Source organism: Verruconis gallopava (genome assembly GCF_000836295.1).
Source record: "Verruconis gallopava strain CBS 43764 unplaced genomic scaffold supercont1.3, whole genome shotgun sequence".
In the NCBI taxonomy this organism is placed as follows: Eukaryota; Fungi; Ascomycota; class Dothideomycetes; order Venturiales; family Sympoventuriaceae; genus Verruconis; species Verruconis gallopava.
This window is the reverse complement of record NW_015622139.1, coordinates 504,438-532,306: the sequence shown is the minus strand read 5'-3', so window position 1 is coordinate 532,306 and position 27,869 is coordinate 504,438. Positions and strand designations below refer to the sequence as shown.

At 54.3% G+C, this 27,869-nt stretch overlaps 12 protein-coding genes across 12 annotated transcripts; 6 read left to right on the top strand and 6 right to left on the bottom strand.

Annotated features, from left to right (window-relative positions):
• Positions 1-86: 86 nt before the first annotated feature.
• Positions 87-4,900, bottom strand: PV09_01120 (uncharacterized protein). The gene is made up of 2 exons (XM_016353963.1): positions 4,277-4,900; positions 87-4,227 (listed from the first exon to the last, which is right to left on the bottom strand). Exons 1-2 carry the CDS (start codon positions 4,817-4,819, stop codon positions 2,704-2,706), a joined length of 2,067 nt encoding a protein of 688 aa, XP_016218058.1. The 5' UTR covers positions 4,820-4,900; the 3' UTR covers positions 87-2,703.
• PV09_01121 (uncharacterized protein) lies at positions 952-2,559 on the top strand (the record flags this gene model as incomplete). Its single annotated transcript, XM_016353964.1, has 4 exons — positions 952-1,086; positions 1,137-1,198; positions 1,250-1,910; positions 1,963-2,559. 4 exons carry the CDS (start codon positions 952-954, stop codon positions 2,557-2,559), a joined length of 1,455 nt encoding a protein of 484 aa, XP_016218059.1.
• Positions 4,901-6,281: 1,381 nt separating the features above from the next.
• PV09_01119 (uncharacterized protein) lies at positions 6,282-9,971 on the bottom strand. The gene is made up of 6 exons (XM_016353962.1): positions 8,562-9,971; positions 8,397-8,495; positions 8,269-8,336; positions 7,845-8,200; positions 7,721-7,790; positions 6,282-7,668 (listed from the first exon to the last, which is right to left on the bottom strand). The coding sequence occupies exons 1-6, from the start codon at positions 8,915-8,917 to the stop codon at positions 6,836-6,838; spliced, it is 1,782 nt and encodes a 593-aa protein (XP_016218057.1). The 5' UTR covers positions 8,918-9,971; the 3' UTR covers positions 6,282-6,835.
• Positions 9,972-10,473: 502 nt separating this feature from the next.
• PV09_01118 (uncharacterized protein) lies at positions 10,474-10,698 on the top strand (the record flags this gene model as incomplete). Its single annotated transcript, XM_016353961.1, has 1 exon — positions 10,474-10,698. One exon carries the CDS (start codon positions 10,474-10,476, stop codon positions 10,696-10,698), a length of 225 nt encoding a protein of 74 aa, XP_016218056.1.
• Positions 10,699-13,407: 2,709 nt separating this feature from the next.
• Positions 13,408-15,105, top strand: PV09_01117 (uncharacterized protein). The gene is made up of 4 exons (XM_016353960.1): positions 13,408-13,672; positions 13,976-14,082; positions 14,153-14,575; positions 14,689-15,105. Exons 1-4 carry the CDS (start codon positions 13,640-13,642, stop codon positions 14,759-14,761), a joined length of 636 nt encoding a protein of 211 aa, XP_016218055.1. The 5' UTR covers positions 13,408-13,639; the 3' UTR covers positions 14,762-15,105.
• Positions 14,877-15,965, bottom strand: PV09_01116 (catabolic 3-dehydroquinase). The gene is made up of 2 exons (XM_016353959.1): positions 15,616-15,965; positions 14,877-15,464 (listed from the first exon to the last, which is right to left on the bottom strand). Exons 1-2 carry the CDS (start codon positions 15,662-15,664, stop codon positions 15,052-15,054), a joined length of 462 nt encoding a protein of 153 aa, XP_016218054.1. The 5' UTR covers positions 15,665-15,965; the 3' UTR covers positions 14,877-15,051.
• A 72-nt stretch (positions 15,966-16,037) lies between these two features.
• Positions 16,038-17,515, top strand: PV09_01115 (uncharacterized protein). The gene is made up of 4 exons (XM_016353958.1): positions 16,038-16,390; positions 16,461-16,512; positions 16,604-17,128; positions 17,233-17,515. Exons 1-4 carry the CDS (start codon positions 16,216-16,218, stop codon positions 17,474-17,476), a joined length of 996 nt encoding a protein of 331 aa, XP_016218053.1. The 5' UTR covers positions 16,038-16,215; the 3' UTR covers positions 17,477-17,515.
• Positions 17,516-17,528: 13 nt separating this feature from the next.
• On the bottom strand, positions 17,529-18,950 carry PV09_01114 (shikimate 5-dehydrogenase). The gene is made up of 2 exons (XM_016353957.1): positions 18,535-18,950; positions 17,529-18,478 (listed from the first exon to the last, which is right to left on the bottom strand). Exons 1-2 carry the CDS (start codon positions 18,731-18,733, stop codon positions 17,745-17,747), a joined length of 933 nt encoding a protein of 310 aa, XP_016218052.1. The 5' UTR covers positions 18,734-18,950; the 3' UTR covers positions 17,529-17,744.
• Positions 18,951-19,276: 326 nt separating this feature from the next.
• Positions 19,277-21,425, top strand: PV09_01113 (uncharacterized protein). The gene is made up of 3 exons (XM_016353956.1): positions 19,277-20,099; positions 20,159-20,886; positions 20,944-21,425. The coding sequence occupies exons 1-3, from the start codon at positions 19,506-19,508 to the stop codon at positions 21,257-21,259; spliced, it is 1,638 nt and encodes a 545-aa protein (XP_016218051.1). The 5' UTR covers positions 19,277-19,505; the 3' UTR covers positions 21,260-21,425.
• A 146-nt stretch (positions 21,426-21,571) lies between these two features.
• PV09_01112 (uncharacterized protein) lies at positions 21,572-22,947 on the bottom strand. The gene is made up of 2 exons (XM_016353955.1): positions 22,554-22,947; positions 21,572-22,466 (listed from the first exon to the last, which is right to left on the bottom strand). The coding sequence occupies exons 1-2, from the start codon at positions 22,890-22,892 to the stop codon at positions 21,735-21,737; spliced, it is 1,071 nt and encodes a 356-aa protein (XP_016218050.1). The 5' UTR covers positions 22,893-22,947; the 3' UTR covers positions 21,572-21,734.
• A 397-nt stretch (positions 22,948-23,344) lies between these two features.
• PV09_01111 (uncharacterized protein) lies at positions 23,345-24,697 on the top strand. Its single transcript, XM_016353954.1, has one exon. The coding sequence runs from the start codon at positions 23,575-23,577 to the stop codon at positions 24,610-24,612; it is 1,038 nt and encodes a 345-aa protein (XP_016218049.1). The 5' UTR covers positions 23,345-23,574; the 3' UTR covers positions 24,613-24,697.
• PV09_01110 (uncharacterized protein) lies at positions 24,634-27,824 on the bottom strand. Its single transcript, XM_016353953.1, has 2 exons — positions 27,507-27,824; positions 24,634-27,443 (listed from the first exon to the last, which is right to left on the bottom strand). Exons 1-2 carry the CDS (start codon positions 27,667-27,669, stop codon positions 24,970-24,972), a joined length of 2,637 nt encoding a protein of 878 aa, XP_016218048.1. The 5' UTR covers positions 27,670-27,824; the 3' UTR covers positions 24,634-24,969.
• Positions 27,825-27,869: the final 45 nt, after the last annotated feature.

Below are 27,869 nucleotides of genomic sequence, written 5' to 3'. Positions count from 1 at the left end.
CATCCATTCTAATGCTGAGGTAATTTTTCAGCAAAGTACGAAACTGAATAGCGCAGAACCGTACATTGGAGGATAGGATGAATATGAGCAGAACACGCAGTAGCATTGCGGTCACAAACTATCACGTGTGTAACACATCTATATAAACCTCGATACTTTATCCTCGTAAGAGCTACTCACCTCAAGGTGGAACGGCTGCAAACTCAAATCGATCAAAATTTGTCCTAGAATACAGCGCTATCAAAACCCACAGGAAAGCACACCGAGAATCTCAAATACAAGGGATGGAGTATCGTAAAGTGAAGAGAGTCGACAGGTTCAAATACAAAGTAGTCCTTCCACAGCGGTCACTGTGCTCATTTGATCGTGTTTTCAAACAATGTCTCGAGTGTCTTTTGTTTGTGCAGCCGACCTCGACATCTCAAAGCGCAGATTCACTCCCGTTTGACCATCCTGTCAGCTCGGCTGGTCGGAGCTTGGATTCTGGAAGATCGAGATTGCATTTTCATGTTGAATGCGAACGGTTGGAGAGAATGACGCTCTTGCGTCGAGATTGCGCACGTCAAGCTGGCCCAATCTTTTTCCCAGTTTTGGGGGTGTGGTGGAAATCCGGGGATCCAAAGAGAGGAGCAGACCAAGTGCAGGCACGTGTCGGTCCGATAATTTAGCTTGCGGAGGATTCCTGTGTCCCCGCAGGAAGACTCCGGTTCCCCAGATGTAAGAATCTCCACAAACCGGGAGGCTCCTGATCATACCAGCCAGCAACAACGATGGCGTCCATCTCCAGCGCACCACAAAGCTGTGGGTATATATGGTCATGCAGGCGCCGTCGCAACAGCCATCACTGCGCTCAGAAACGACGACGAGGATTTTCTTAGGTCCTGAGTTTGTTCCTCTGCTGTCAACACCACCTTTTGAAAGACTCCCTGGCCCCGTAAAAGCCTCGCAGCGATGGCTATCGGCGACTCGATGGTTGAGAAAGAGAGGATCGAGCTGTCCGAGAGCGTCAAGGTTGAATCCGCAAGTACACTCGACGATGAGTTGCAAAGAAGTTTGGAGAGAAAGCTCGTCCGTAAGCTGGACGCGGTACGATATTATCAAATCCGTGCTTGTCAATTGCCCTGACTCGAGTGAAGACCTTGATGCCAATTGTGTGGATTCTTTACTTTTTCAACTATCTTGACCGCAACAACATCGCGTAAGTCTCACCTACGGCCGTGGAACTATTTGAACCAACAGAGATGTGCAGGCAGGCTAAACTCGGCAACCTCGACAAGGATCTTGGCCTCAAGGGCAACCAGTTCAACGTTGCAGTCTCGATCCTCAACGTTGGCTATGTGCTCATGCAACTTCCGTCTAACATGATTTTGACAAAGGTTCGCCCCTCGATTTACATTCCAGCCTGTGCTATGCTGTGGTCTTGCGTGTCAGCAGCCACGGCTGGCACAAACAATTACTCCGGGTTGGTCGCCGTGCGATTTTTCCTTGGTGTCGTCGAGGCGCCATTCTGGCCGGGTGCCTTCTACATGCTCAGTGCTTGGTACACGCGAAAGGAACTCGCCCTTCGCACTGCAATTTTATACTCGGGTCTCGTTCTTGCCACGGCATTCTCTGGTCTCATCGCTGCCGGAGTCTTCGCTGGCCTCGACGGTGTTCACGGACTCGAGGGATGGCGATGGCTGTTCATCATTGAGTCCGCCGCGTCATTTGCGTGTGCCTTCGTCGCCATGTGGATCTGCGTTGACTTCCCGGAGTCTCGCAGTGGCGCAGGCCAATGGCTGTTTAGCGAAGAGGAGAAGAAGCTTGCCATCGACCGAATTGCGCGGGACAGGGTCACGGCCCCGGTAGACAAGCAGTCAGTAAGACACGGCCTGTGGCTAGCTATCAAAGACTATCGCACATGGGTCTTCGTGAGTCGCGTCATGCAGGATATAGTCCGCCGCTTCGCTGACGAACAAAAAGTCCCTTATGCTCTGCAGCAACCATTCAGCGTACGGCTTCGTCAATTTCTACCCTACCATCGTCAAAGGTTTCGGCCTGGGCTCAAGAACCATCACTCTAGTTTGTACTGCTCCACTGTACCTCATCGGCGCGCTTATCTCTTTCGCTGTGGCCTTCAGCTCGGATCGCAATAAAGAGCGCGGCTGGCACATCTCTATTCCACTCTGCGGTGCCATTGCCGGCTACATCGTCACCGTCGCTACCCTGAACGTACCCGCGCGGTACTTCGCCTCGTTCCTCTACATCGGCGGTTGCTTTGGCTCCAACGCAATCGTGTATACATGGGCATCAGCGACGCTGAACGAAACGGCCGCGAAACGTGCGTGTGCCACGGCTATCGTGAACATTATTTCTCAATTCGGCAACATCTGGTCGCCGTACTTCTTTCGCCCCCAAGACGCGGATCGATACATTCTGGCAATGCTGTTGATGATGGGCTTCTCCGCGCTCAGCGTGTCGACGTGTCTGTTCATGAAGTGGGATCTGAGACGGGCGAACGCCAAACTCCGAGAGGAGGCAGACCGTAGCGGTCAAGACGTCAACCTCTACCAACTTTAGGACATTAAGAGGAATGGCGCAGCGAACCTGGACGTGAGCTTAAAAGGAAAAAAAAAAATTGTGTTTCTCTGCTGTCGATGTTTCTGCATTGCGAGCCCCTTGCGCGTGTTTATAACTTTTGGCCATGACCGTACACGACCTTTTCTACACATTAGGTGACAATAGATCGTACTTGACACAATTCTCCACGCTCTCCACGCTCGCCTGCAAGAAGCTTCTCGCTTCCAGCCCCGCCCAGATCTTTAGCATGCTGAAGTCGCCGCTCTTGATCATGTCTACCGTGGAGCCCTTCGCGCCCAGCTGTCTAAGAATCGGCAACGCGCCAGCGAACAGGTCCAAGTCTGGATTCAGACTCCGACCGATGCCTTCGAGCAGCAGGATGGAAAGCACGACGTTGACGAAGTCGCCCTCCAGACGAACGTGATGCTTCCGGACCATGCTCATGACCTGGTTGAGGATGTCGCCGATCTTGATGTTGCCCAGCGCGAACGTCCGCGACTTCACGCCTAGAACGAGATGCTGCATGCGCAACGCGAAGACTTCGGCGTCCAGGACAGCTTCGGGCTGCCGACATCGTTCGACCATCAGATGCCCCGCCTTGTAGCCGTCGAATTCGGCGACGGCCTTGAACAGATCCAGGAAGTTCTTCCTGTTGACCGCGTTCAGTTCAGTGACCAAACCCGTGTCGATGAAGATCAGCTGGGGTCTGTAGCCCTCCCTGTCGAGCTGGTTGAGTTGGGCTTCCCACGCCTCCTTCTGGTTGCGAAGCGGCCGCAGACGCTTGAGCACTTCCTCGGTCACGTCGACGGAATTTGCGATGGCCTCCTTGGGGGATTTCTTGGAGCGCGAGGTCCAGCTGGGGACTTCGACCTGCTGGGGTTTGTAGAATCGGACCATGATGTTGCCTGGATGCAGGTCGGCGTGGATGAAGTTGTCGATGAGGACCATGTGCAAGAACGCATCCAGGCCTTCGTTTGCTATCTCTTTTTGAAAGACACCACCCCCGTTTGCGAGAAAATCTTCGAGCGGGATTCCGGTGGCGAATTCTTCGACAAGCACCTGCCGAGTAGTGTAGTCCGTGTACGGGTAGGGGAACCACGCCGTTGTGCGATGAGCAAAGTGCTTGCGGAAAATCGTCAGGTTTGCCGCTTCGATGCGAAGGTCGAGTTGCAGCCTCATCATCTCACCAAACTGCTTGACTTCGTCCGGGAAAGACAGCCATTCCATGGTGGGTATGATGTTGATGAGGGCGGCGAAGAAGCCCATGATCTTTAGGTCACGGCCGACTATCTTTTCGATCCTCGGATGCAGGACTTTGACCGCTACGTAAGACGACGGCACTCTGGCAGGGCTGCTCTTCAACGTCGCGTCTACATTTTTCCGAATCTTTCGCGTGTAGGATTCCGGCTCCTGGATGTCGACGTCTCCCGGCACCGCCAGATCCGGCTTGAGCCTGGCTTTGTACACCTGCGCTATCGCGCCGACACCGAGCGGTTTCTCGTCGAACTCGTCGAAGATGTCCTCGAACTTGCGCCCGTCGAAAGCGGCCTCGATCGTCTTCTTGGTATGCGAAAGAGGATGCGCAGGGGCGTTCGAGTGCAAGGAGGACATGATGGCACACAGTTCGGTGGGAAAAATGTCCGTTCTTGATGCTGCCCATTGTCCTAGCTACGGTATGTTAGTATTTTGTTCGGAAGGCATGCTGGCCCAGACGAACCTTGATGAAGGCGGCACCGGCTCTCTCCATGGACCACACGAGATAGCCATACCACCATAGCGTGCCGCTTCTCTCGTCTGACCTGTCCTTCTGTCTCTTTCCGATCCAGATGGCTGGGATCGTCACGATGACGGGCACGAAGATGATGATGAGGTGCAGGAAGCGGAGTCCGGTGGCGATGGGCTCGACGATCCAGTCGTCCACGAAGAAGTAGATTCCTCTTCTGATCCGCTTCGAGTTCTCCAGTCGCTTGGGCACATGTTCGTCAAGCTCCTTGCGCGACGCCTCGAGCATCTGCTGCTCGCCCGTCTTCCCGTCGCCATTGTCACCTCTCTCGCTCAGCGACACAAACGCGGCCGGGCCCAGCGTCGCCCCGGCGAACAAAAGCCGCCGTACGCCGGGCGGAGGTTGAGGCACACGAAACCGCCCTGTGCGCGGACGCGTCGAGGTGACGATGCGATGCCGTGTCGACGGAACCACGCGCGGGATGCTGACGCATTGCGGACGCACGCAGAGGCGGCCGAGGAGCAGCACCGTCCTCATCGTAGGCTCCTACCTTCATGGGCCTGCCGATGCTGGCTGGGTATGCGTGTTATCTCGAAGAAGTGCGGACCTTCATTGTCGTGCACCGTGCCAAACGGCCACGCTCGGGTAGCCGTCCTGATCAAGAATACGTCATCGGCATGTGTTCGTCGGCATCTCCGACATCGTCCCTCTTCGCAAATCAACCTCTCTCCAATGCACGACAGCTTTTCCCTCGTGGATCGCAAGCAACAACGGCAACAATGACAGCGTCCGAAATTGGCAGTCTCCATGCTCAGCAATGCATCGGTATCTCTGGACAAAACATGCCTCATGCGCATTCTCGTTGTCAGCCCAAGAAGAGCCATCTAGCAACCCAATCTCCGCGCTCCGCGTCCTTAACATTGGTGAACTCAATTTACACGCAAACGTCTCTCAAATGTCAAATAATCTCAGTGTAGGAGTTCCTTCTTAGCATCAACCTCTGCTCTGGACACAGTCTCGCACACCCTACCCTTATACAACTCGCCAACACCCCCCCCCCCCCCTTTCTCTCTCTCTCTCTCTTTCCCTTTCCAGTTTCTCTGTTCCAACATTTCGTATCTCCCAAAAGCTCAAAAGTCACGTACACGTCCCCTCCCGAACCGGAACTAGGTTCGCGCAAAGGCCACGCCGCTACCGCCGTGACCGCCGCCCCGGCCCCCTCCCCCCCCCAAAACCCACCGCACGTGCGTTCCGCGCGTCCGCGCTCATTTCCACGCTGCGTGTGCGTGTGCGCGGCGCGGGCGCGTGGAGCGGTTCCGGCGGCTCCGACGACGGCGGCTGTTCGCGCACCCATGTGTTCCTCCAGGGGCGATCCTGGCCGTCTCGAAACGCAACGGGCCGCAACCTGTTCGAGACGGCGGCGAGGGCGCGCGGGACGAAGGTGGAAGAGGGAAGAGGCTGCGCTGGATGTTGGCGCGCGCTTGAAGAGGGGCGTTGCATTACGGGCGTGACTGGTCTTGTTGCTCGTTGAACACCCCTAGCACCCCCCCCCCCCCCCCTCTTCGACGGCGACGGGTGGAGCTAATTGATGATGACGACCGGGTCCTGGACGCAGGAAAAGGGGCCCCCAATGACTAGGAAGCAAAAAGGTAATGGACGTAGAAAAAGAAAATACAAGAAGAAAAAGAACAAGGATAAGAATAAGAAAAAAAGGGGAGCGAACAAAGGGACGCAAGCCCATGGAATGGATAAACATCGTTTCTGAATGCTCTTGTAGCCCCAAAAACCAAGTTGACCGCAGATGGAAGACAAATGCCATGCCCGCCCTCATGATTTTCACAGCTTTTCAAAGAAGTCTTTGCTTCGAGCCTGTATGTATGTTGGAAGAATATAAAAAGAGGAAAAAAAAAGAAGAAAGAGAACAAGAACGAAGACAAATGCTTCGTATTCCTCCTCATGACATCCCACCTCCAATGTCTTGCCCCTTCGTGCCCTCCTCCCCCCCTCAAAAAAATACCCCCAAAAGATGCCGGCACAGATGTAAATAAAAAAAAAAACAAAACCATCGGCAGTCCTTTTCACGTGATGGTAGCCCTCCGTGTATACATATGTATATATATAAACGTTTTTGTGTCCTGTTTCTCATTAAAAAAAACCCCTCAGTAACACATGCGATCCCCAGTCATCAAGGCGGGTGTTTCGTGAGCGACATCTCGCATAAGAGAGCGCGAAAATAATAGAATAACGTGGGATTTTTTTTTTAAAAAAAAAACCAGACGTCAGGTTCGCATGTGTCCAGTCCCACCACTATACCCCCACTCCCAAAAATTAAAGATGACCCAGATGCCAACATGGCCTGGGACAAAAATAAAGGCCGAAATGGTGCCTAGAGGGAGAAAGGGGGGAAAGATGGAAGGCGAGGGGGAAAAGAAAAATCCGGACGTATCCAAAGGACGCCAACCTGCCCAGAAAGAACCGCCCAATACGTACGTACAAATACACACTAGCTTTAAACATGAACAGACATTAGGATTGGTAAAGAGGCAAGGGGATCTATTGAACCCTCTTCCGCTTGCTGCTGACTGGGTCGACTTCCTCCTCGTCGCCGGCAGCGATGGGGTTCAGCAACGAGTGCACGTTGCTCGCGAGGCTCGATCTCCTAGTTGGCGGACCGCTGTCTGCGACACCCTTGAATGAGAAGCGTGCGCCCGGTAGCTGCCATCCGGCGTCGGTTTGGGCACCTCCGGACTCGGCAACGTGAGGTGGCTGCGGCGGAGACGGCTGTCGCGAAGTCTGTGTCGAGGACGGGCCCCGAGGCAGCTCGTACTGAGCCAAGGCGTTGCGGAGCTCCTGGTCGCCGCCGAGGGGAGTCCGGTGCGGCGAGCTGGGCCACTGCGAGCTATTTTGTCCCGAAGCGGATGGCGTTTGGTCTAGGGCAGACTGGCCTGGCTGCCAGCCGTGGAGTCGGATGTCGGCCGAGGTGTGGCGGCGAGGGAGGTTGGTAGGCGGAGACGTCACGGTGGCCAGAGGGTGTTGCATCGGCGGCGGCGGAGGCGGCGGGGGTGGAGGCGCGAGATGCGACGGCGCTCGGGCCGAGGATGGCGAGTACGTGTTGCTGCCGCTCCCAATGGACCCGTATCTCCTTGGTGAAATTGAAAGGTGTGGCGCGTGCGGCGTCCGGAAGGGCGTCCGAGCTTCCGGGAGAAGCGAGGGTTGGGAAGGCCGCCGCTGGTCGTTGACAGGCACCTGACGGGGAGACAGGGGCGCGCCGTTGTCTTGTGCGGTGGCCAAATAAGAAGCACGGCCTGCGCTAAGAGGCTCCTGTGGCTCGTCAAAGGATCGGAGCATGTCCGTCTGTCTGGCGATCTCTCGCTGCATCATTGCCACTGACGCTTGTTAGCACATCATAATTTTATGCTGCATAAATATAGCTCGTACCATCCTTGTGAATCTGGTCGTCCGGGTTAGGCACAATCGCCATCAAGTACGTAGCGAGATCTTGATTCCACTGTCGCGTAATCAGCAATTTCGTCTCACCCGTCAGACGATCGGCAACCCGTACCTGATGACACCGCAGCAGGCCTTCGGCCAAAAAGGTGCACTTTGTGTTGAGAAAAGCCGCGGTGTCTTCTGCCCGTGCCAACCGTGCGTGCAGGTCGAAATAATGATGCTCGAGCATCGCCAGTCGTGCCTCGATGGGATCGGGCGCGCCTGAGGCCTCGAGGATCGTTCCTTGCGGAGGAGGTACCGGAGGCTTGGGAGCAGCCGAGAATGAGTCGCGATGGATCAATGCATGTCGTGAAGCGCGGCGTTTTATCTCTCGTAGGCCGACCAGATCCCCACGCTTGAAGTTACCGTTGCCGTGCTTGAATTCCCACAAGGGCGAATCGGGCTGTCCGGTGTGAAATACGTCGCTCACTGCAAGCCGTTGAGTACATGATTTACGCACACGCACGTACAGAGCTCGGAAAACCCGTGATGCGTACCTTTGTGAAAGCCGTACATGTTCAACTGGCGGACGAAGGAAGAAATGTTGGTGTGCTTGAAGTATGATCTGCGCCATGCGTAAGGTCGGAAGCCTTGACACGATGGGTTCGCTTTTGCTTGGACTCACGATAAAACTCTTGAAAACTCGGTCGAAGGAGACATTACGAAGCTGTCGTTCGTGCTGGACCACGATATCAAATGCTGAATGCTCGGATCTTCCAACATACTGGACCAACATGTTAGCGTCGTGCCGGCAAGCACCGTTTGTGTCGCGCCCACGATCTGCACGTACTTGTACAACTTGTGGATGAATGCCGTCTGAACCACCTTTGGCTGCTGCGTGGCTGCCGCCGCGCCCACAGCGGGTGCGCTCGTCCCGTTCGACGTCGGCTCATACTCGCCGTTTGTCGCGCTCGCGTTGGGAGGCCGGTCCGTGGTCGGGCTGCTCATCTGCGGTGGTCCCATTGTTGTAGTGCTCGTCGTGCTCGTCGTGCTCGAAGGTGTGATGTCCATGGGGTCGCTCGCGGCCGGCAAAGGGGAATTGGTGGAGGACGAGGAGGGGAGGATAGGAATGGATTTGCGAGGACCGGTGGATGCGAAAGGATCTGTGAACGGGCTCCGTTGCACTGATTCTGTAGTTGCAGCCATGTGTGGGGGAGATTGTCCTTGCCAGCGCAGCAGCGCCGTCTTCAATGTCGGGGTGTACTTTGTTGGATTCTACGGTGTGTAAAAAAGGAACGTGAGCGTGTATGACGGTCGTATGCCCAGAGAGCGCTCTTGCTTCAGAGACAACGGCCAAGCGACAGCCGAGGAGAGAACAAAATGAAATGAACTCGTCGGCCACTCCACACAATGCCGTCGATGCGATTCGCGCTCTGTCCCAAGATCACATCTCACGAGCTCGCGAAGACGAGAGACGGCGCTGTGGAGGGGGTGTACTCGGCGCACGAGCAGTGGCGGAGAAGTGAAGGAGGAGGTGCAGGATGGGCTATAGGATGGATGCTATCATAATTGAGGTGTGCAATGCGCGCCTGGGTCGCTCGAGACGGAGGTGCCAATCGACGGGCACGCTGAAATTCTCCGGCTACGGCAACGAACCAGCAGGAACAAAGTGCCTGAGCTCGGAGAGATTGCGCTTGTTTGGTAAGGAAGGGCTACCCTACCTCTCTCGGGTCTGCGGTTCGTCGGGTCAAGTTTCGTCAGGTACCTGGCAGGGCACGAAGGACGCTGCGAGGTTCCGATTGCGCAGCTGTTTCGCCGACGTGAGGCACGTTGTTGGTTCGAGAAGACCGCGGCTAAACCAGCGCAGGGGTTTTTTGGGGGGGGTGGGAAGGAGGAAGAACAGCAGGAAAGCGTGTAATTATGTCGGCGGCGAAGCGATGGACAATTCGAGCATTGGCGTGCCCGTGATCTGTCGACGGTCGAGGGGTTGAGTGCACCGCGTTCCAGGGTGGAATGGGGTGTCGGGGGGAGGGGGGGCTACAGCGATCTGAGCTGGAGCCGGAGAGGCAATGTGACGGAGCGCCGGCGGCCAGGAATCGAAGGGGGAGGAAGTGGGAGAAGGATGTAGCGAAGTTGGGGGAGGATTGCCTTTGCGAGCCGAGGGAGATTTGAAAGAGGGTTATGGTTGATGCGACCGAGTCGAGGACGGAGAAGGAAGATGGGGGATGAGGATGGGGATGGGGTTTGGGTTGGGCGGCAGAAGGGTCCAGCAGCCCGCTACGGCGTGCTAATGGGCACTGCTCCAGTGGCACGAGATTAGCAGCAGAAGCAGAAGCAGAAGCAGAAGCACACAAGAAGAGGAAGAGGACGAAGAAGAAGACGAAGAAGCGCGAGAGGTTGGAAAAAGGACGAATCGTAGGTGCTGGCGGTAGCTACAGCACCAGAGGTCCAGCACCTCCTCTTCCTCGTCCTCATTCTCGTCCACCACCTCGTCCACCACCTCTTCCATCAGCACCACCACCACCACCTAGGAGATACAGCTGCAAAGAACCAAGCGCACCGCCGTGAAGATCGCGTGTGGCTTGCGCGCAACCTTACCACATGCACCCCCCCGGCCGACGCTTCCCAGGCCGTGCAGTAGCTCGTGTTTCCCAGGCGTGGCTCCCAGCGGTGATGGTAATCAATTCGGGACGGGACTACGTACAAAAACAAAAAGATCCACCGCGTGCTGCAGGAACGCCCAGCGTCGTGGGCGTCTGGGGATGCGAAAATCGGCACGACAAGGAGCACGCCAAAGACGGGAGAAAGACGAGGACGGAGCGGCGGCAGCAGGCGACGGCAACGCAGAACAAGACGACGATGACGATGACGACGACGACGACGACGACGATTCTACTGCTGCTGCTGCTGATGCTGATGATGATGATGATGATGATGATGACTACACTGTCAACGATGGCCTTGTCTTGTTGAGTGTGTGTGTGTGAGCCTTTGTTTTCTGTGGTGGTAGTGGTGGTGGCGGAGGTAGCCGTGCTGGGTCTTGGCTGCGGATGCGCTAGACGAGGAAGACGCACGAAGCGAAACGTCCACACAACCGATGATGATAACGCACATCTCTTCTCTCCCGTCCAAATCTCGATGGGCACCAAGATCTGGACCCCGGACGACGAGGGGGCGTGTCTGGATGCTTGGTGTAGGGACGTCTTCCTGCTGCCGGAGCCCGCCACAGATTACGACGAGGCCTACGACCACAACCGACCATGACCGCGCACGCGGCCGATGGCGTACTTTTTTCTTTCTTCCCACCTGCCACATTCCGGCCGTCGTTCCGTGGGCTCTAGAAGCTTTGCTGGTCTGTTCTCGAACGCGGCAGAACAGAGCCGGAAGCGGAGGCTGAAGCAGGCTAAACGTGGCCCACCGCAACCGTAACCTGTCGTGCCACTCCGCCCTGCTTGTTACAGTGCAGCTGGAGTAGGGAAAGCTCATGCCACACTTGCGGCGCCGTCCGTGATGTGCAAACGACGCTGCGTTACAGAAGGCTTCCTGCCCTCAGACGTACGCGGCCGCATGCTCCTCGACTGCTTCCCAGCTGTGTGCTCTCGAGCGCCCTTGCAGACCAGCTCGCACGCCTCGATGTGCTCCATCCGTCGCGTCTTCGCCTTCGGTCGAGCAGTCTTCATCCAGGGCGTCCGTTCCCTCTCTGCCGGACATGCCCGTGCATGATTCCGCAGTGGACATGAGCCCTCCCACGGCTTGCAGCCCTGTGTCGCCCGTCCGTCCGCTGGGCGTCTGTTTTCGAACGTCCGCCTGCCGGCCCAGAATCGCGACAAGCGAGCGCGTCCAATGGGCGGTGCGTTCGTCGTGTGGCCAGCCCGGCGCCCCCTCCCCTCTGCCAGATGTCAGCCCTCCGGATCGGCGACGAGGAACGAAAACGAGTCCTTGTGGCCATGATGATGCCGACGGATCCTACGCAGCATGACTAAGTTGCTGCTGCACCTTAACTCTAACTTACTACCACGACGTGATCGTGAAACGGGCACGCAAATTTGCTCCTTGCGCAATCCGCCGCCGTGCAATGATTCGACGGGCCCCATCATCACCCGCATGCTGCCCGTCCTGCTGCACCGCATCCTTGGCCTTTGTAGTTTCGTCCATGCAAGTGATTTACTGCTTTGGCGGCCGCTGGATCTCCCTGTCCCGTTTCTTTTTCCTCTTTTTCATGCACTCGTCGTTGACCCCCAATCAGCTCCTCCGCCCACCTCCCTTTCCCTCTCCCTCGTCACGGGGCTAATTTCCTTCCTTCGCTTTTCTTTTTCTTTTCCTCTTTTGTTTCTTCCTCCCATGTTGTCCTCGTTTCTCGGTAACGGCTCCCAATGAGAGAAGGAGGGAGGGGAAAATGAATCGTCAATGCCGCTTCCGTCGCGCCCAAATCTGCGTATGCTCTGACTCGCATATCAGACCTGTATTGTTGTTAGGGGGGGATTTTTTTTTCCGCACCTCTCTTCGTTTGTACCCTATTCAGATCTGGCCTGCTTTGGCTTTCGGGTACGGTCCGGTTCTTGCTGGTCTGGACCTTTTTTTTTTCTCTTCCTTTTTCTGTTTTGCCTTTCCTCTTCCCTTCCCTTGATCCGCCGCCCTTCAGCATTCCACGACGGGTATTCAGATGCTGGGTCCGCTCGGCTGGTCGACAACCGATATGTGTCTGCATTGACATTGTACCGACGCAAGGAAAACGAAATCCCCCTTGCTGAACATCTATTCGTGGTTTTTAGCGATCAGAGATAATCCTTCCGTACAATGCTTGAACCCGGCGTAGCGAGCCACGGCCCTCTCGTGTTGTGCCCCTCACTTTTCTTCTTGTGCTCCGCTTCACTGTTACTACTACGTGGTGCTGCCGCTACCTTGTGGTTCCCGCAATCCCTCATTCTAGTGTGGCTCACTAAGCACGGGGCATACCTAGCCCGCCGCATAGCTCGCTTACTGTTCTCGCCTCTGTTTCTGACCTCAGCGCCTTCACTGCTGTAAATTGCCTTCCTGTGCATTGACTTGTACACGAGCATGCTCGTATGCGTCTCATTTGCGACCAGATGAGGACTCGTAAAACTGGACGGGCCGCGTATCAGCGTGCGCGTTCCCGAGGATCGCCGCCGCCGCCACGACGTACCGATAATACGCAAACTCGATCCATCTGAAGCCGCACGGGATCGTCAGACGAACTGGCGTGTGCATCAGGCGCCAAACCCGTATCAAGCGGTCGCCATCGCTGAATCAAACGGCATTGAATTGACACGCTGGCTGCATGAGCCGCGTGACACGTGCTCGCCGTTCCCATGCTGCGGATCGATCCTTTCACCAAACGCGTCTTTGGCCCAGCGAAATGAGCTCTTCTCCTCCAGCATGTGCGAGGGCGAGAGCGGGACCGCAAAAGACCATGCTTCGTCCGTCCAGCATAGACAGCTCGCCGCGCTCACCATCTGTGCCGCACACGTCGCAGAGAAACATCAGATCACGTATGCGCTGTCGCGCAACCGCTGCGGTCGCGCTGCGACCTGTAAGGCTATCCAGCCTTGTCCAACGTCGATGCCAGCACGAAGATCACGCTGCTGTCGGACTGCTCCGCAAAGGCGAACTATGCCACAACGGGACCTTGGTACAGGGTCTCAATCAACCTACTAGTAACACTTTTTTTTTGGTGGCCTCACAATTTTTTTTCTCTCTTCTTCTCTTCTCTTGGGCAACTGGAGAGCGAATCGTTAGCTACGAAAGCCTCGTTCCTTCTCGAATTTCACCGGTTGCCCCCAAACCGATCAACGTGAACGCATTTTTTGCCGTATCATTCCTGTCGAATCCCGCGGCGTCAAAATCACAGCCCCCGCACTCGATCTAAAACACTCCGTAGAGGAGCAACGAGGGGAAAAGAAAAGAAAAATGGTCGAAAAGATCTACGTGACGTACAATCAGGTGAGCAATGCAGTCGTACCCTAGCACTCGGAACGCCGCCAGACGCATCTTGCTGCGAAGCACAAAAAGCGGTCGTAGAGCGAAACCATTCCTTCACAAATGCTTGTGGAAGTATCTGCGATGCTTGGGTCGCACTTTTTGTGTCGTTTGGACGCACCGGGTGCCCGAGCGCACACAGAGGTTATGAAAAAAAGAAGAGAGAGGAGAAAAGGAGGGAGAAGAACGAAAGACCGGAAGCAAACAAAAACGAAAATGAAATGCGCCGTCGGGAGCGAGCGCTGACGTTGGCCCAATGTAAAACAGGTGCACAAGCTGTGCCAGGAGGCCGCCGATAAGATCCTCAATGAATTCAAGCCGCACCTTATGGTCGCCATCGGTGGCGGCGGATACGTGCCGGCGCGTATCTTGAGGTGCGTGTTGCTACCTTCCCACTGAGCACGCGAAGGACAAAGTGACTTACCCCCGTCGACGGACGTGCAGGTCGTTTCTCAAGAAGCCCGGGTCGCCCAACATTTCGATCCAAGCCATCGGTCTCTCCCTGTACGAGTCTCTCGGCACCGACCCCGTCGAGGTGCCGGGCACCAAGGTCACCCGCACTCAGTGGCTCGATCTGACGAGCCTGCACATGGGCAACCTGATCGGCAAGAACATCCTGATCGTGGACGAGGTCGACGACACGAGGACGACGTTGGAATACGCCGTCCGCGAGCTGGAAAAGGACGTCAAGGAGCAGGCCGCGCGCGAGGGCCGCGAGGGCGAAAAGACGACCTTCAGCATCTTCGTCCTGCACAACAAGGACAAGGTCAAGAAGGGAAAGCTGCCGGACGAGATGATGAGCAGCGGGCGATACCTGGCCGCGCAGACGGTCGGCGACGTCTGGATCAACTATCCGTGGGAAGCTACGTACGTAGAACCAGCACAAGCTCCCTTCCACTCCCGTCCCCTGCCGTCTCAACTGCCAAAAAAAATCGTGCTGAAGCTGACCTTGGTCCTTTTTTTTGCTTTCTTCTTTACAGGGATATTGACGAGCACGACAAGAACGCGGCTCTCCAGGAGCAGCAGAAGAAGCAGCAGCAGCAACAGTCGTAATACTAGTATTGGTGATAGCAGCCGGCGTGATGGGCGAACGAGGTCACGACGAGGTACGATTTAGAACCGATAGACGGCCGAATGAAACGGGCGCATGCAAAAGGACAAAAATATGAGCCAAGATACTAACTATGTACTCACTTTTTTTTTCCAAAGAAAAAAAAGTTGAACAAGAAAAGAAGAAGAGAAAAATTAAAAGCAGCTTACACCCGACGAAGACAGTTGTGCCGATTCTCAATTGTCGATCTACCTTTTACCCGTTTTTTCCTTTTCTTTTTCTTTCTGCCCCATCACAGCGACGCCTTCCCCTTCACCTTCAGATGCTCGATGCAGAACTCAATCGCGGCCTTGTAGCCGTAGACGCCCAGGCCGCAGATGACGGCCTCGGCCTTGTCGCTGAGGTAGCTGTGGTGCCGGAAGGGCTCGCGCCTGTGCACGTTGGTGATGTGGACCTCGACGAAGGGGATGTCGACGCCGGCGAGCGCGTCACGCACGGCGACGCTCGTGTGCGTCAGCGCGCCCGGGTTGATCACGACGGCGTCCACGCCGTCGCCGCGCGCCTCGTGGATCCGGTCCACGATGCCGCCCTCCCAGTTGGACTGGAAGTGCGCGAACGCGACGCCCGCCGCCGCGCACTGCGCCTCCGCCGCTGACACGACGTCGGCCAGCGTCGTCGAGCCGTAGATCGCCGGCTCCCGCGTGCCTGTGTCAGAGACGGTCGTGAGCCGGATGCAGACCTTTTGTTTTTTTTTCCTTTGTTCTCTTTCTTTCTGTTCACATCGCGCGACGAAGCTGTCGCGTCAAGAGGGGCAGAGGGAGGGGAGGTGGTGGGGGTGGGGTGGTGGTCACCTCACCTAGCAGGTTCAGATTGGGCCCGTTGATCAGGAGAATGGACTTGGCCATTGGTTTCGCCGTCGTCGAGCGCGTCTCTTCAAGTTATTTCTGATTTTTTTTCAATGAACATAAAAAACCCAACCCTCTCTTTCGGTCTTGGGCAAAAGAGTTCAAAACAAATCGAGGACGTCTGGCTCTTGTTCCTCTACTTCTGTTTCCGTTCTTTCTGTCCTCTTGCAGACGCTCTACCGCTCAATTCTTCGGTGGACGCGCCTCGTCGGTATTGTGCTTCTCCTCTAACTGAGCCCCCGAGTCTCGCCGTGTTGTAAATAACATGCTATGCGGGCACAGCGTGGGCATATGTTTTAACGTCGGTCGGCTAAAAATACTTCCACCTTCGCGCTCTCTGTTGGCGACGAACTGGGTAGAGAGCTCCGTTTTCGGCTAGCTCCGCTTTGGGACGGCATTTCTCACCTTGTTTGTCGTCCCCAAGAGGGAAAGGGGGCGAGAAGACTCAGTCCCACATGATTAGACATAGATCAAACCGAGAAAAAAAATAAGATTGACCGTGATAACCCTCAGATCCTCAATACAGAGGTTCTCAAGCGTCCGCTGCAACCATGGTTTCTGTCACGGACGAAGAGCTAAAGAGCATATACGCATTCGCCGTGCAACTTGGAAAGGATGCTGGGACACTGCTGCAGACGGCCGCCCAGGCGCGGATGGCAGGCAAAACGAGGTCGAAAAGCGTGGAGAAGGCGAACGCCGTTGACATCGTGACCGAGACTGACGAGGGTGAGTGCGACGCCGCGCCAGGAGCCATGGCCCTTTTCTCAGCGGTTTGCTGAGAGAAAAACGTCTCTAGATGTGGAAGCCTTTGTCAAGCGGAGAATCAACGAAACTTATCCCTCGCATGAGTCAGTCCTTTCAGAGAGCCTGTTCCTCCACGCGCCGCTGCCGTTGCGGACGGTCCCTTCGCAGAGGGTGAGCGCTGACGCTGGTTGCCAGGTTTGTGGGTGAAGAATCTTATTCCAAGGGAGAGTCAAAGCGGTACCTGATCACGGACAAGCCGACGTGGTGCGTCGATCCTCTCGACGGCACCGTCAACTACGTCCACCTCTTTCCCATGTACTGCGTGTCCATCGCGTTTCTGGTCAACGGCAAGCCCGTCGTCGGCGTGATCAACGCCCCGTTTCTGAACATGCTCTTTTCCGCCCGCACCGGCGGCGGCGCCTGGCTCAACGAGACCCAGCAACTGCCGCTGGTGCGGAGCCCGATCCCCCCGCTGCCCCAGGACGCGCCAAAGGGCTGTATATTGTCCTGCGAGTGGGGAAAGGACAGGAGGGATGTCCCGGACGGAAACATGTATCGGAAGAACGAATCGTTCATGAACATGGCCGCCGAACTGGGAGGGCGAGGCGGCAAAGGAGGGATGGTGCATGGAGTGCGCATGCTGGGTAGCGCGACGATGGACCTCGCATTCACCGCAATGGGAAGTTTTGACATATGGTGGGAGGGCGGCTGCTGGGAGTGGTAAGTCTCGATCCCACCCCGTCCACACAGTACACAGGCGCACACGCAGATGGCGTGGCTGAACGTTCATCCCGGCTAATGTCTTTTTTTTCTTCTTCCACCAGGGACGTGGCTGCGGGGATCTGCATTCTGGAGGAAGCCGGTGGTCTTGTCACCAGAGGAGACCCACCGGAGGATGCGGAGACTGCAGCCATCGAGAACGTTAATCTCGGTGGTCGACTCTACCTGGGCATCCGACCTGCTGGTCAGTCGGACAGCGGCGAGACGGCGCGAGAGAGCCAAGAGCGCGTCGTGCGCGAGGTGTGGAAGAGAGTGCGTAGACTTGACTATTCTAGACCCGGCGTATAGCGAGCAAAGTTCTGTCCCACTCGCTTTCCACCCCCCCCCCCCCCGTTTTGTGTGTTCATCAAAGACATTGTTCAAGTTCCATAGATAGAGGATATCAAGATTTCTGGCGGTTTTGCTATGTACAAGCTTTCCTCTGCCACTGACTCCTTTTTTTTTGGTTCTCTCCTCATTTCATGCCGCTTTGGCAAGAATTTTCGTGTCTAAAAGTAAAACTAGCCCGCAAACCTGCAATTCTCATGTATCGTACATTCTTTTCTTTTCACGGCCGTTATAGATGCGGCTGTCCAAGCTTCGCCGCAATCACGCGTTTGACTTTTTCCTTGGGCAACTCGTCGAGCGTCTTGCCCGTCCACAACTTGTCCTGCTCGAGACCCTGATAGATCATTGCCTCCGTGCCCAGAATGACCTGCCACCCAGCTTTCTCAGCGATGCCCCCAATCTCCGTCCACGGGCTGGGGTGGTAGCACATTTCCAGCATGGCTCCCTTCTCGGCCCTGTTCAAGAACGTCTCCAGGACGGCCCTCGCCTGCTTCTCGTTCTCCGTCTTGGGCGGGAAGTCCGGCACGCAGGCGACGATGGCTCCGGGCGTCGCCAGCCTCTCGGCCTCCTCGACCGTCTCGACGTGGATGAGATTCTGGCCGTAGCCTTTTGACTTGCACTCGGCGATCACCGCGTCCACCTCGCCCTTGTCCCTGTTTACGAGGTAGACTGGCTTGCACTGCATCATACGCCGCAGGCTGTAGACGGCAGAGCGGGCGGCGCCACCGCCTCCAACAACCATTCCCGGCTTGTTGTGGAACACCTTCTCGGGCTCCTTGACGTTTTGGTAGAACGACTCCCGGATGCCGACGACGTCGGTGTTGTGGCCAACGTACTTGCGGCTGCCATCCGGGTTCTTCTGAATCAGGACGGTGTTGACAGCTCCGCAATCTCGACCCTCTGGCGTCAAATCGTCAAGATAGGGCAGTATCGCCACCTTGTGAGGCATCGTCACCGCACAGCCTGGCCAGACATTAGTGAACAGCTAGCAAAAGGCCCGAATGTTTGCGCAAACTGACCGTAGCATTCTGGGCTCTTCAGGACGCGCAGAAACTCTGCGATGTCCGTGCTCTCTAGAAAATCAAAGTCCCAAGGTATGTTCAGATTGCTGAACACGGTGTTGTGCATCAGCGGCGACATCGAGTGCGCGATTGGGTAGCCAAACAAGACCCCCTTGCCTCGCGGTTTAGCGCCTTCTGAAGTTGACGGTGTCACCATGGTATCAATCTACTAGCTCAGATCTGGGCTTCCTTTCGATATGTGGAGTAGTCTTATAGAAATCTGCAAGTGACAGCCCCGAGCTCTGGGCGATGGTTTGGACGGTGTTGTGATCAAGGACCGCACACCACAGTGGATGCCTGCTCTCAACCTTTCTACTTCAAACTGTTTCGTGTAGAGCCTCCCCGGCATCTGCTCGTCGAGGCGTAAGTCATATTCGTCGACAGTTAATACGCTTCAAAATGCCGACGTTCTTAGTGCTTCGAGGATAAATGCTTCTAGCCGAAGGGGAAAACCCTTATCCGACGTGATCAGCCGACACCTCTCCACACACGGACCTCATGCGCCCCGCAACGGATGTTGCTTCTTACCCAGGCCTGGGTAGATCCACAAACGTCCACTCAACCGGTCCCCAATCAGTGTCAATTGGTTCGTAAACCCAAGATGGCGTTGCCAATGCTGGCATTGGTCGGTCTTACGTCCGAGCCGGGGAGCACGCCGATCTAGATCTTCCAACGGCGCCAGAGCAAAAACGCAAAACCATGCTTGGAAAATTCTTCTGCCCCAGGCGCATGGGGCAAGTTCTCGCTAGGATGATTTCGCAACAACAAGTTTACCCCGTGGAGTGTCATTTGTCTTGAGTCGTCGTGGAAATCCGGGGCAGATCAAGTATATAGCACCCCCAGTCTCCCGCTCTGTTCGCCTGCCTCCGCATCAATCCCATCTTAGTTCTTCTTTCGGGCCCCCAGAGATCAGCGTTCCATCATCCATCATGGGTCTTCTTGCCTTGGTCGAGGATAGACCGACACCAAAGGAGGTGTACAACTGGCGCGTCTATGCCTGCGCTGCTGTGGCCTCGTTCGCCTCTTGTATGATTGGATACGACTCTGCTTTCATCGGAACGACGCTGGCACTGCCCTCTTTCGTGGATGAGTTTGGATGGAACAAGATGTCTTCTTCGCACCTCGCGACCGTCAAGGCAAACATCGTCTCCGTCTACCAGGCCGGCGCTTTTTTCGGCGCCTTCTTCGCCTTCGCGTCCAACCACTTCTGCGGACGTAAGATCTCACTCTACATCTACTCCGTCGTCTTCTGCTTGGGTGCCGGCATGATGCTTGGTGCAAACGCACACCGCGGCTTGGGTTTGATCTACGCTGGACGTGTTCTCGCTGGAATCGGTGTCGGCGGAGCCAGCATGGTCGTGCCCATTTACATCTCAGAGTTGAGCCCTCCCGCTGTGCGTGGACGATTGGTAGGCGTGTACGAGTTGGGATGGCAAATTGGCGGTCTTGTGGGCTTCTGGATCAATTATGGCATCTCAGAGACTCTTGCCCCATCTCATTCCCAGTGGCTAATCCCGTTTGCTGTAAGTGAACTCGCATGCCGTGCCGATGCACCGATGAACAGACACTGACGCAAACCTAGGTTCAACTTATTCCTGGAGGCCTGCTGCTCATTGGAACGACTTGGTTAAGAGAGTCCCCGCGCTGGCTTCTTACCCAGAACAAGCGTGAAAAGGCGATCAAAAATCTGTGCTGGATTCGTCAGTTGCCTGCTGATCACATCTACATTGTCGAGGAAGTTTCGTTCATCGATGCGGCCATTGAGGAGCAGAGCAAGGCGATTGGAACCGGTTTCTGGAAGCCCTTCCTTGCGGTAAAGCGCAGCAGAAGTCTGCAGTGGAGACTCATTCTAGGCTGCCTTCTTTTCATGTGGCAAAATGGCTCCGGCATCAACGCCATCAACTATTACTCCCCGACCGTTTTCAAGTCGCTGGGCATCAAGGGAACCAACAACGGCTTCTTCACCACGGGCCTGTTCGGCGTGGTCAAGACGGCCCTCACCATTGTCTGGCTTTTGGTTCTCATCGACCGTCTCGGTCGTCGCAAACTTTTGATGATTGGCAGTATTGGCGGCTCCCTTTGCATGTGGTACGTCGGAGCTTACATCAAGATTGCTGGCACCGACAGTTCCTCAAATCCTAACGCTTCTCTGACCGGTGCCGGTGTCTCTGCCATCTTCTTCTTCTACTTGTGGACGGCTTTCTACACTCCGTCCTGGAATGGAACCCCTTGGGTGCTCAACTCTGAAATGTTTCCTACGTCGACCCGTGCACTTGGTCAAGCAAGTGCATCGGCATCAAACTGGTTCTGGTAGGTCCAGTTTCGCCTTTACAGACCATCAATCGCCTGCTAACTTTTAATGATCAGGAACTTCATCATCTCGCGCTTCACCCCTCAAATGTTCCTCACAATGTCCTACGGTGTATATTTCTTCTTCGCCTCCTTGATGATCCTCTCCGTTCCTTTCGTCTATTTCCTTGTCCCTGAGACGAAGGGTGTGCCTCTTGAGGCGATGGATCGCTTGTTCCAAGTTCACCCAGTTCGTAAGGCTCACAAGATTGTCATGGAGGAACTCATCCGTGAGGAGGAATCATTCAGACATGATGCTGAAGGAGCCGGTTTGGAGATCGCAAAGGAGCACCTCAAGGCTGCACATGTGGAGAAGGTTGTTGCTCAAGTCTAGAAAGATCTCTCACAGGGAATTTGCGAGTGTGTATGAATACCAGGTACTAGCTTAACTCGTCAATTCATTTGTTCAGAAAGAGCAAATGTAATTCAATCATGAGCATGAAATGTCGATCTTGTTCAGCCTTTCTTCCATCTTTTTGGCTGCTGCCTTGGCATCCTTCGGTACTCTGTTCCGCGCGTATTTCCTGGAAATAAGGAAGATGGTAGTACCAAAACTCATGGAATGCAATCAAGATTGTTCTTAAGTCAATCGACACTTGAAGTTGAAGTCATGCAAACTATATGAGTTTTGAATAATCTAGTGAAGGTGAAAGTCATCGATTTTAACCAATGATTTGAGGCAAGCACGCAAGTGTGGCCCGTATGCAATGGAGAGGCTGTTGTGAGGGGAAGCGATGCAAGGTCGTTCTGTTGGAGTGGAGTTTCTGTATCTATTCGTTCCCTATACACGTTGCAGAGCTCAAATAAGGTTACAGGTCAACAGGCAAGCCGCTCTCCAATGACTTTTTGACGGCTTCACACACAGCTACGGCTCTCAAGCCATCCTGTCCCGTGCATACCGCTTCCGCATTGCCCTGGATGACAGCAACGAAGTTCTCAACCTGCAGCTCGAACGGCACCCGAGTCTCAGGCACTGGAATGTGGGAGAACGAGAGTTGCTCCGTCCAGCTCTTCTGCTTCGCGCCAACATATGTCGACAGCCGCATATCAGGGAAACTTAAGGTTCCTTCAGATCCCATGAAACGATATGTGTCCATGCCAGCCTTGGGAATCATGGGGTTCTCCCCTGTGCCGCTCTCAAAATTGTGAGGCGATGGCACAGCATCGGACAGCACGAAGGTGCCAACCACTCCGTTCTGAAACCGAAACAGGATTGCCGCACCCTCCTCTGCTTCAAATCCTCTTTGGGATATGGTTCGCTCCGCGTGAACCCGAGTGATCTGAGACTGGACTAGGAATTGAAGAATGTCAACCTCGTGAATTAGATTGATCAGGATTGGGCCCCCTTTGGCCCCCTTACGCCACTCCGTTGGCGCTTCAAAATATTCAAGAGGTTTATGCAACGTCCAAAGCCCAGATATAGCTACCAGCTTTCCTAAGGCTTGTTTGTCAAGGAGTTTCTTCGCCGCAGACACGTACCGATTGAACCGTCTGTGATGTCCGCACAGCAGCTTCAATCCTTGACGACTAGCAAATTCAATCTTTTGAAAAGACAGAGTACGTCAACATAACTCTTTCGCCAAGTATCTTCGCATGCATATATAACTAGGAAGGGAGAATTGCCTTACCAAATCTGCCCCTTCTCTAACGTCGGTCGCGAGCGGCTTTTCGCAGAGAACATGAACTCCAGCGCTGAGCAGTTCTTTTGATACAGCGACATGGCTTGCATTTGGAGTACAGACTATGGCCCCGTCTGGCTTACCCTTTTCTCGCAGCATCTCAGATATTGACGCAAACCATTGTACCCCATGCTGTTTGGCGATCGTCTCCACAGCAGGGTTCGGATCAACGAAGCAGAACAATTCAGCTCCGGGCTCCGCCTTAACAGCGTCAGCATGCCGTGGCCCGATCAATCCTGTGCCAACGATTGCTATAGTAACATGGGACGAGTGTCTTGTCGGAGACATGATCAAGATAAGTCAAAGACAGTCGAAAAAAAAATATTCCTTGTTGATGGAGAACCACTCCAAGCTTACAACGGGCGCTCCGCCAAAGCAGAAACAAACCACCCCATGCCCCCACAATAACAAACCCCATTTTCTAGATTCAGTTCCTTCATCCGAGCATCGCAGGGGAAGTTGTTCGGAGGGAGTGAGGTACTAAGTACAGGGATAATGACCTACATGACTCAAGTCCTTGTTCGTGCAGGCCAGAGGATAAATGCTTTCCCCCCGACTTACGTCACACAGGTCCAGAACTTTTCCCCTCCAACTCTTCACAGACAATCCAAGAGATACGAACCGCAACACCCGCCTTTATCCGTCACAGGGTTTAACTTAGCATGTAACGTAAAATGAAACCTAGTACACTCGATGTTGACCGTGCGCTGTTGAGACTTAATGCCATTACCCGTGGAAAGTGATTAAGGCTTATCTTCTTTAGGTCGTATTCTAACCGCTATAACAATTGAGGCTCCATCATGCAGTGACTCTGTGCCCAGCCTTTCTTCATTCTATCTCTTCTAAATTGCTAGCTGGACCTCGTGTTGTCGACAAAGTACTCACAGGCTCTGATTACAAAGGCCGACTCCGTTCTTTTGAACTTCACCAAACCCTCTAAAGATCAACTTCACTGTGAAAGCAAAACGAGATGATTGCCGTGGCCCCGTCCCACCGATATCGACAGGCCATAGCATCAATGTCTCTTGGTCGGGCCTGGGTACACGACTTACCAGCAAAGCTTGATCAGGCTAAGAAGCATGGCTTCGAGGGCATCGAACTGTTTTACGAAGACCTGGAATACATAGCCAAGGGAATAGACGAGAAGATTATGCCGGAAACCTTGATCCAAGCCTCGCATCTGGTTCGCAACCTTTGTGACGAGAGAGGGCTCGAGATCATAGCGCTACAGCCGTTCATGCATTACGAAGGACTGAGAGACAGAGAATGGCACGCTCAAAGAGTTGTCGAGATGAAGCTCTGGCTGAAGCTTGCGAGAATACTCGGCACAGACTTGATTCAAATTCCCTCTACTTTCTTGAGCAAAGATGCCGTCACCGACGACCGCGACGTCATCGTCGGCGACCTGAGGGAACTCGCTGAACTAGCCATAAGAGAGGAGCCGCCCATCAGATTGGCATACGAAAGTCTTGCATGGGGAACGTACGTCGACAGGTGGGAGGATTGCTGGCAGATCGTGGAGGAGGTGAACATGCCCAACTTTGGAATCGTTCTCGACACGTTCAACATCGCTGCGCGTGTTTACGCGGACCCTGCCGCCCCGTCGGGGACCAACGCAGATGCCGACCAAGCCGTCGCCGAATCGCTGCAACGAATGGTCGCGAGGATCGACCCCAGCAAAATCTTCTTCGTACAATTGGCAGATGCGGAGCGATTGGCTAGTCCCCTCGTCAAGGGGCATGAGCTATACAACGACACACAGCCAGCGAGGATGAGTTGGTCAAGGAATTGCCGACTGTTTTACGGCGAAGAAGCTCAAGGTGGCTACCTGCCCATCAAAAGAATAAGCCAAGTGATTTTGAAAGAGCTAGGCTACCGTGGTTGGATCAGCTTTGAGCTATTTCATAAGTGCTTAGCATCTCCCGAAGAGGATGTGCCAGAGAAGATGGCTTCTAGAGGACATGTGTCGTTCAAGAAGTTCGTAGCTGATCTTGGCTTGGATGCATAGAGGCTTCGTTGCGAATTATTCATATACCCATAGAAAAACGTCGAAATTTCAAAGCACGTAGCGTCAATTAAGCATTATGGTTAGATTTAAACTCCCCAGGACCAGATTTTCTCGTTCCCAAACCGTTTCCCGTACATTCTGATGTCAAGTGCAGCAAGTCAGCCAGCAACATCCGACAAGGGTGAGATTTTCTCTACATATGCGGGACAATACCAGATTCGCATTGGGAGCTCGAAAATTACGAACAGTGATGTGAAGGCGCGAAAATGAACTTGATATATGTCATTTTGATATGTTCGTAGTGGGTAGCAAGAAAAAAGCGCAGAGTCGCGCTCTTGTAAGTCAACAAATCCCCGGTCACGGGTCTTGATCGTTGATCTGCGCCAGTCTTCTCTCGATAAGCTCGGGATCCGGCCGTCCATGCTCATCGCGATAACCTTTTAGTACCTCAGCTCTCATCAATCTGCGCGGAGCACGCCGTCCAGTAAATAGCTCGAATTGAGCAAATGCTTGCTCAGGAAGCAGATCGAGTCCATCCATGGTTACCCAGCCTTGCGCAGCTTTGCTTCGGATCTGCTCTAATAATGGGGTGCGGATGTTGCGGTAAGCAACCTCCATAACCACACCTCCAGTGGGGCTTTGAAGCCAATGCTCGGGAAGAACGAATTCAGGAGAGGGAACATCTCCTATGCGATGTGTTGGGATACAAGAGACAACAATCGTCGGCTGTGAAAATCCTTCAGGCCATTGCTCGTCAGTCGAAGACAGACAATGGAATTGTAATTGCGTATCGTTACGCATCGATATTCCTAGAGGACTTGGACGACCTTTCATTTTGTCCTCAAATAGCCCTTGATAGTGTGCAACTAGCTTCTCGGCATTAACCTTCGTACGGTTATATACCACAATATTCCGAACGCCGAGTTGCAGGACCGCATAAATAGCCGCCCTCGCCATCCCGCCGGCGCCTATAACAAGCATGGTGGTTTTAGGCGAGACAGCATTCGCTGGAGACAGTCCACGCCGTACGCAAGCTCGGATGCCAATCCAATCTGTGTTCTCTCCGTAGAGAGACTTCACGGGTCCAGCTCGGTTTCGGGCCTTGAAGAATTCAACATTTTCTGGAGATATGGAACCCGTTTCTGATTCACGTAAAGCTATTACAGTGTTGATGGCGCCAATGGCCTTTGCGTGGCTGCTGATATTGTGCATAAGATTCATAACCTCCAGCTTGAAGGGAAGGCTGATGGAGCACCCTCCGAATTGTGGATCATTGATCAAAGTTCGCAGTTCGTTGAGATCTGACGTTTGAAAGGTTTTGTATTTGTGGGACATGCCACAAACCGTGTAAGCGGCATTATGCATTGCAGGGGATAGGGAATACGAAGATGATGCGCCGAGGATGTAAAAATTCAAAGGCTCAAATACAAATGATGAGAACAGAGCTTTGGTAGCGTCGATAGCGGATATCTCTGGTCTATGAGGCTCTCCGGAAACATCAATAAATTCCTTGTGTGTAACTGGCTGGAGTATAGGGTTAAAGCAGGCCGAAGTTCGTCCCAGAGGTCCTGTGTTGTATGCGATGAGAGGAAGATGTGGTCCAGGCAAATCAGCTATGCGGGAGCGGAATGCTTGAATCTGGAAGTTGTCTTCCATGCGTTGTGCTGGCCAACAGAGTCGAACGATATCAAAACCAAGTCGCTGCGCTCTTCGATAAGCGTCTATCCACGTCGGATGTGACCAATCCTGTGTGGCCGGATCGTCGGAATAAAAATGCGCAATCATTTTGGCTTTGCCCTTGGAAGCTAGTAAAGCCGTCAGATCTTCATCGGCCAAGATGAGGTTGAGGGTGACATATTCAGATGCAAGTCGTAGCCCATGACCGACAAGATCGATGTATCGAGACCGCTGCAAAATATCCTCTCCGCTTAAATGATTCCACGGTACATGGTAGATGATCGGCACGATTGTGCGTTTCCGAAGCTCCGCTATGGCCTTGCTCACAGCAGTGATAGAAGCAACGTCTCCGTCAACTTTGACCTCAAACGCGTCAACGCCCTCCTCCAATTTCTCAGCATCAATCTTCGAATTTTCCAGCTGGCGTGTTGATAATCTCATGGCGTACGTATAATGTCTTGATTCGACTGCAACCTGTGACAATGGGAAGACCTTACCAATCGCAGGGCTATTCTGAATGCTGGTAGCGAGAGCCAGGAACTTCAGGAAACAGCGCTCAGCTTTCTTTAATGTTAGATGCGGTGTCGAATGACGCGGCATACCAGTAGAATCAGCAAGGGCATCTGGATCCTGCAGCAAATCCCCGTGGTCATTCGAGATGTTGAAAAATTCAAGATTTGAGCACGTTCTAAACAGCTTCTCGGCAGAATGGACCATATCCAAGACTCTTGACTGGTCGAGCCCCAGGTAAGCCTGTATGGATTCAATGTCTCGAACCACGTGCACGATTGGGTGTGTTGTCGCGTATCGAGCAAGCGTCACCTGCGCTTCTTTGCTGAGTGAGAGCAGGCCACATACAATCACGCAATGAGTGGAGTGGTTTTCAAGGATAGATTCCAATACTTCCAAAGCCTTTTGCTGATACTGGGCGCTACCAAACGCTTTGCGGTATGCCGTGGTCGATTGGCCGGTCATGTGCCGAAAGATGAAGTCGGTTTCGACCAGTCTCCTCTGCAGCGTTGATGCTGCGATGACGCCTAAGCTGGACTTGCCCGTCCCCCTTGCGCCGACAATGATGAGAGACGCATCTGGGTCAAATACTCGTGGTAAGAGACGACTGCGATTTCCCGCAGACGGCGAATAAATGCCATTGGCTGCTTCTTTGTCAGCTGGATTGAAACATGCGAGACAATAGAAAGGAGCAGAGCACCACGGACCGGACGTGGGTTGGCTGGGTTGGCCTCCGGGTTGACTTGGTGAAGAAGTCCTGGATGGAGAACTCGACGGCGCGTGCAGCTGCTTCTGGGGGCGCAAAGAGTCGATCGCGCGTCCGTTCATTGAAGCATACGAGCGCTTCGTGCCGATAGCAGCCGTGGCCATGGTCAGCACGCCTGCACATCTACTGCTACCCAAGAGGTTTATGAAAACGGTCTTTGGAGAGCATCGGCTCAAGGTACATGTCGACGAGCGAGCAGGCCTCGACCAGGCTGGGGCAAAACCTGGGGTCGACACGAGATGGCGAGCGCGGGCGGCGGATGGCGGATGTGAGATTGGCCATGGGCCGGAAGAATGCTTATCCA

Excerpts from the sequence above, each read along its gene's own strand:
- PV09_01120 (XM_016353963.1), bottom strand. The coding sequence starts at position 4,819 with ATGAGGACGGTGCTGCTCCTCGGCCGCCTCTGCGTGCGTCCGCAATGC. Across the intron at positions 4,228-4,276 it reads CCGGTGCCGCCTTCATCAAG|CTAGGACAATGGGCAGCATC; the intron begins GTTCGTCTGGGC and ends AACATACCGTAG.
- PV09_01119 (XM_016353962.1), bottom strand. The coding sequence starts at position 8,917 with ATGGCTGCAACTACAGAATCAGTGCAACGGAGCCCGTTCACAGATCCT. Across the intron at positions 8,337-8,396 it reads GAGTTTTCAAGAGTTTTATC|ATCATACTTCAAGCACACCA; the intron begins GTGAGTCCAAGC and ends CGCATGGCGCAG. Across the intron at positions 7,669-7,720 it reads CGACCAGATTCACAAGGATG|TGGCAATGATGCAGCGAGAG; the intron begins GTACGAGCTATA and ends AACAAGCGTCAG.
- PV09_01117 (XM_016353960.1), top strand. The coding sequence starts at position 13,640 with ATGGTCGAAAAGATCTACGTGACGTACAATCAG. Across the intron at positions 14,083-14,152 it reads GTGCCGGCGCGTATCTTGAG|GTCGTTTCTCAAGAAGCCCG; the intron begins GTGCGTGTTGCT and ends ACGGACGTGCAG. Across the intron at positions 14,576-14,688 it reads AACTATCCGTGGGAAGCTAC|GGATATTGACGAGCACGACA; the intron begins GTACGTAGAACC and ends TCTTCTTTACAG.
- PV09_01116 (XM_016353959.1), bottom strand. The coding sequence starts at position 15,664 with ATGGCCAAGTCCATTCTCCTGATCAACGGGCCCAATCTGAACCTGCTA. Across the intron at positions 15,465-15,615 it reads GCCCAATCTGAACCTGCTAG|GCACGCGGGAGCCGGCGATC; the intron begins GTGAGGTGACCA and ends TCTCTGACACAG.
- PV09_01115 (XM_016353958.1), top strand. The coding sequence starts at position 16,216 with ATGGTTTCTGTCACGGACGAAGAGCTAAAGAGCATATACGCATTCGCC. Across the intron at positions 16,391-16,460 it reads CGTGACCGAGACTGACGAGG|ATGTGGAAGCCTTTGTCAAG; the intron begins GTGAGTGCGACG and ends AAACGTCTCTAG. Across the intron at positions 17,129-17,232 it reads GAGGGCGGCTGCTGGGAGTG|GGACGTGGCTGCGGGGATCT; the intron begins GTAAGTCTCGAT and ends TTCTTCCACCAG.
- PV09_01114 (XM_016353957.1), bottom strand. The coding sequence starts at position 18,733 with ATGGTGACACCGTCAACTTCAGAAGGCGCTAAACCGCGAGGCAAGGGG. Across the intron at positions 18,479-18,534 it reads GAAGAGCCCAGAATGCTACG|GCTGTGCGGTGACGATGCCT; the intron begins GTCAGTTTGCGC and ends ATGTCTGGCCAG.
- PV09_01113 (XM_016353956.1), top strand. The coding sequence starts at position 19,506 with ATGGGTCTTCTTGCCTTGGTCGAGGATAGACCGACACCAAAGGAGGTG. Across the intron at positions 20,100-20,158 it reads AGTGGCTAATCCCGTTTGCT|GTTCAACTTATTCCTGGAGG; the intron begins GTAAGTGAACTC and ends ACGCAAACCTAG. Across the intron at positions 20,887-20,943 it reads TCGGCATCAAACTGGTTCTG|GAACTTCATCATCTCGCGCT; the intron begins GTAGGTCCAGTT and ends TTTAATGATCAG.
- PV09_01112 (XM_016353955.1), bottom strand. The coding sequence starts at position 22,892 with ATGTCTCCGACAAGACACTCGTCCCATGTTACTATAGCAATCGTTGGC. Across the intron at positions 22,467-22,553 it reads TTAGAGAAGGGGCAGATTTG|ATTGAATTTGCTAGTCGTCA; the intron begins GTAAGGCAATTC and ends TCTTTTCAAAAG.
- PV09_01111 (XM_016353954.1), top strand. The coding sequence starts at position 23,575 with ATGATTGCCGTGGCCCCGTCCCACCGATATCGACAGGCCATAGCATCA.
- PV09_01110 (XM_016353953.1), bottom strand. The coding sequence starts at position 27,669 with ATGGCCACGGCTGCTATCGGCACGAAGCGCTCGTATGCTTCAATGAAC. Across the intron at positions 27,444-27,506 it reads ACCCAGCCAACCCACGTCCG|CCAATGGCATTTATTCGCCG; the intron begins GTCCGTGGTGCT and ends ACAAAGAAGCAG.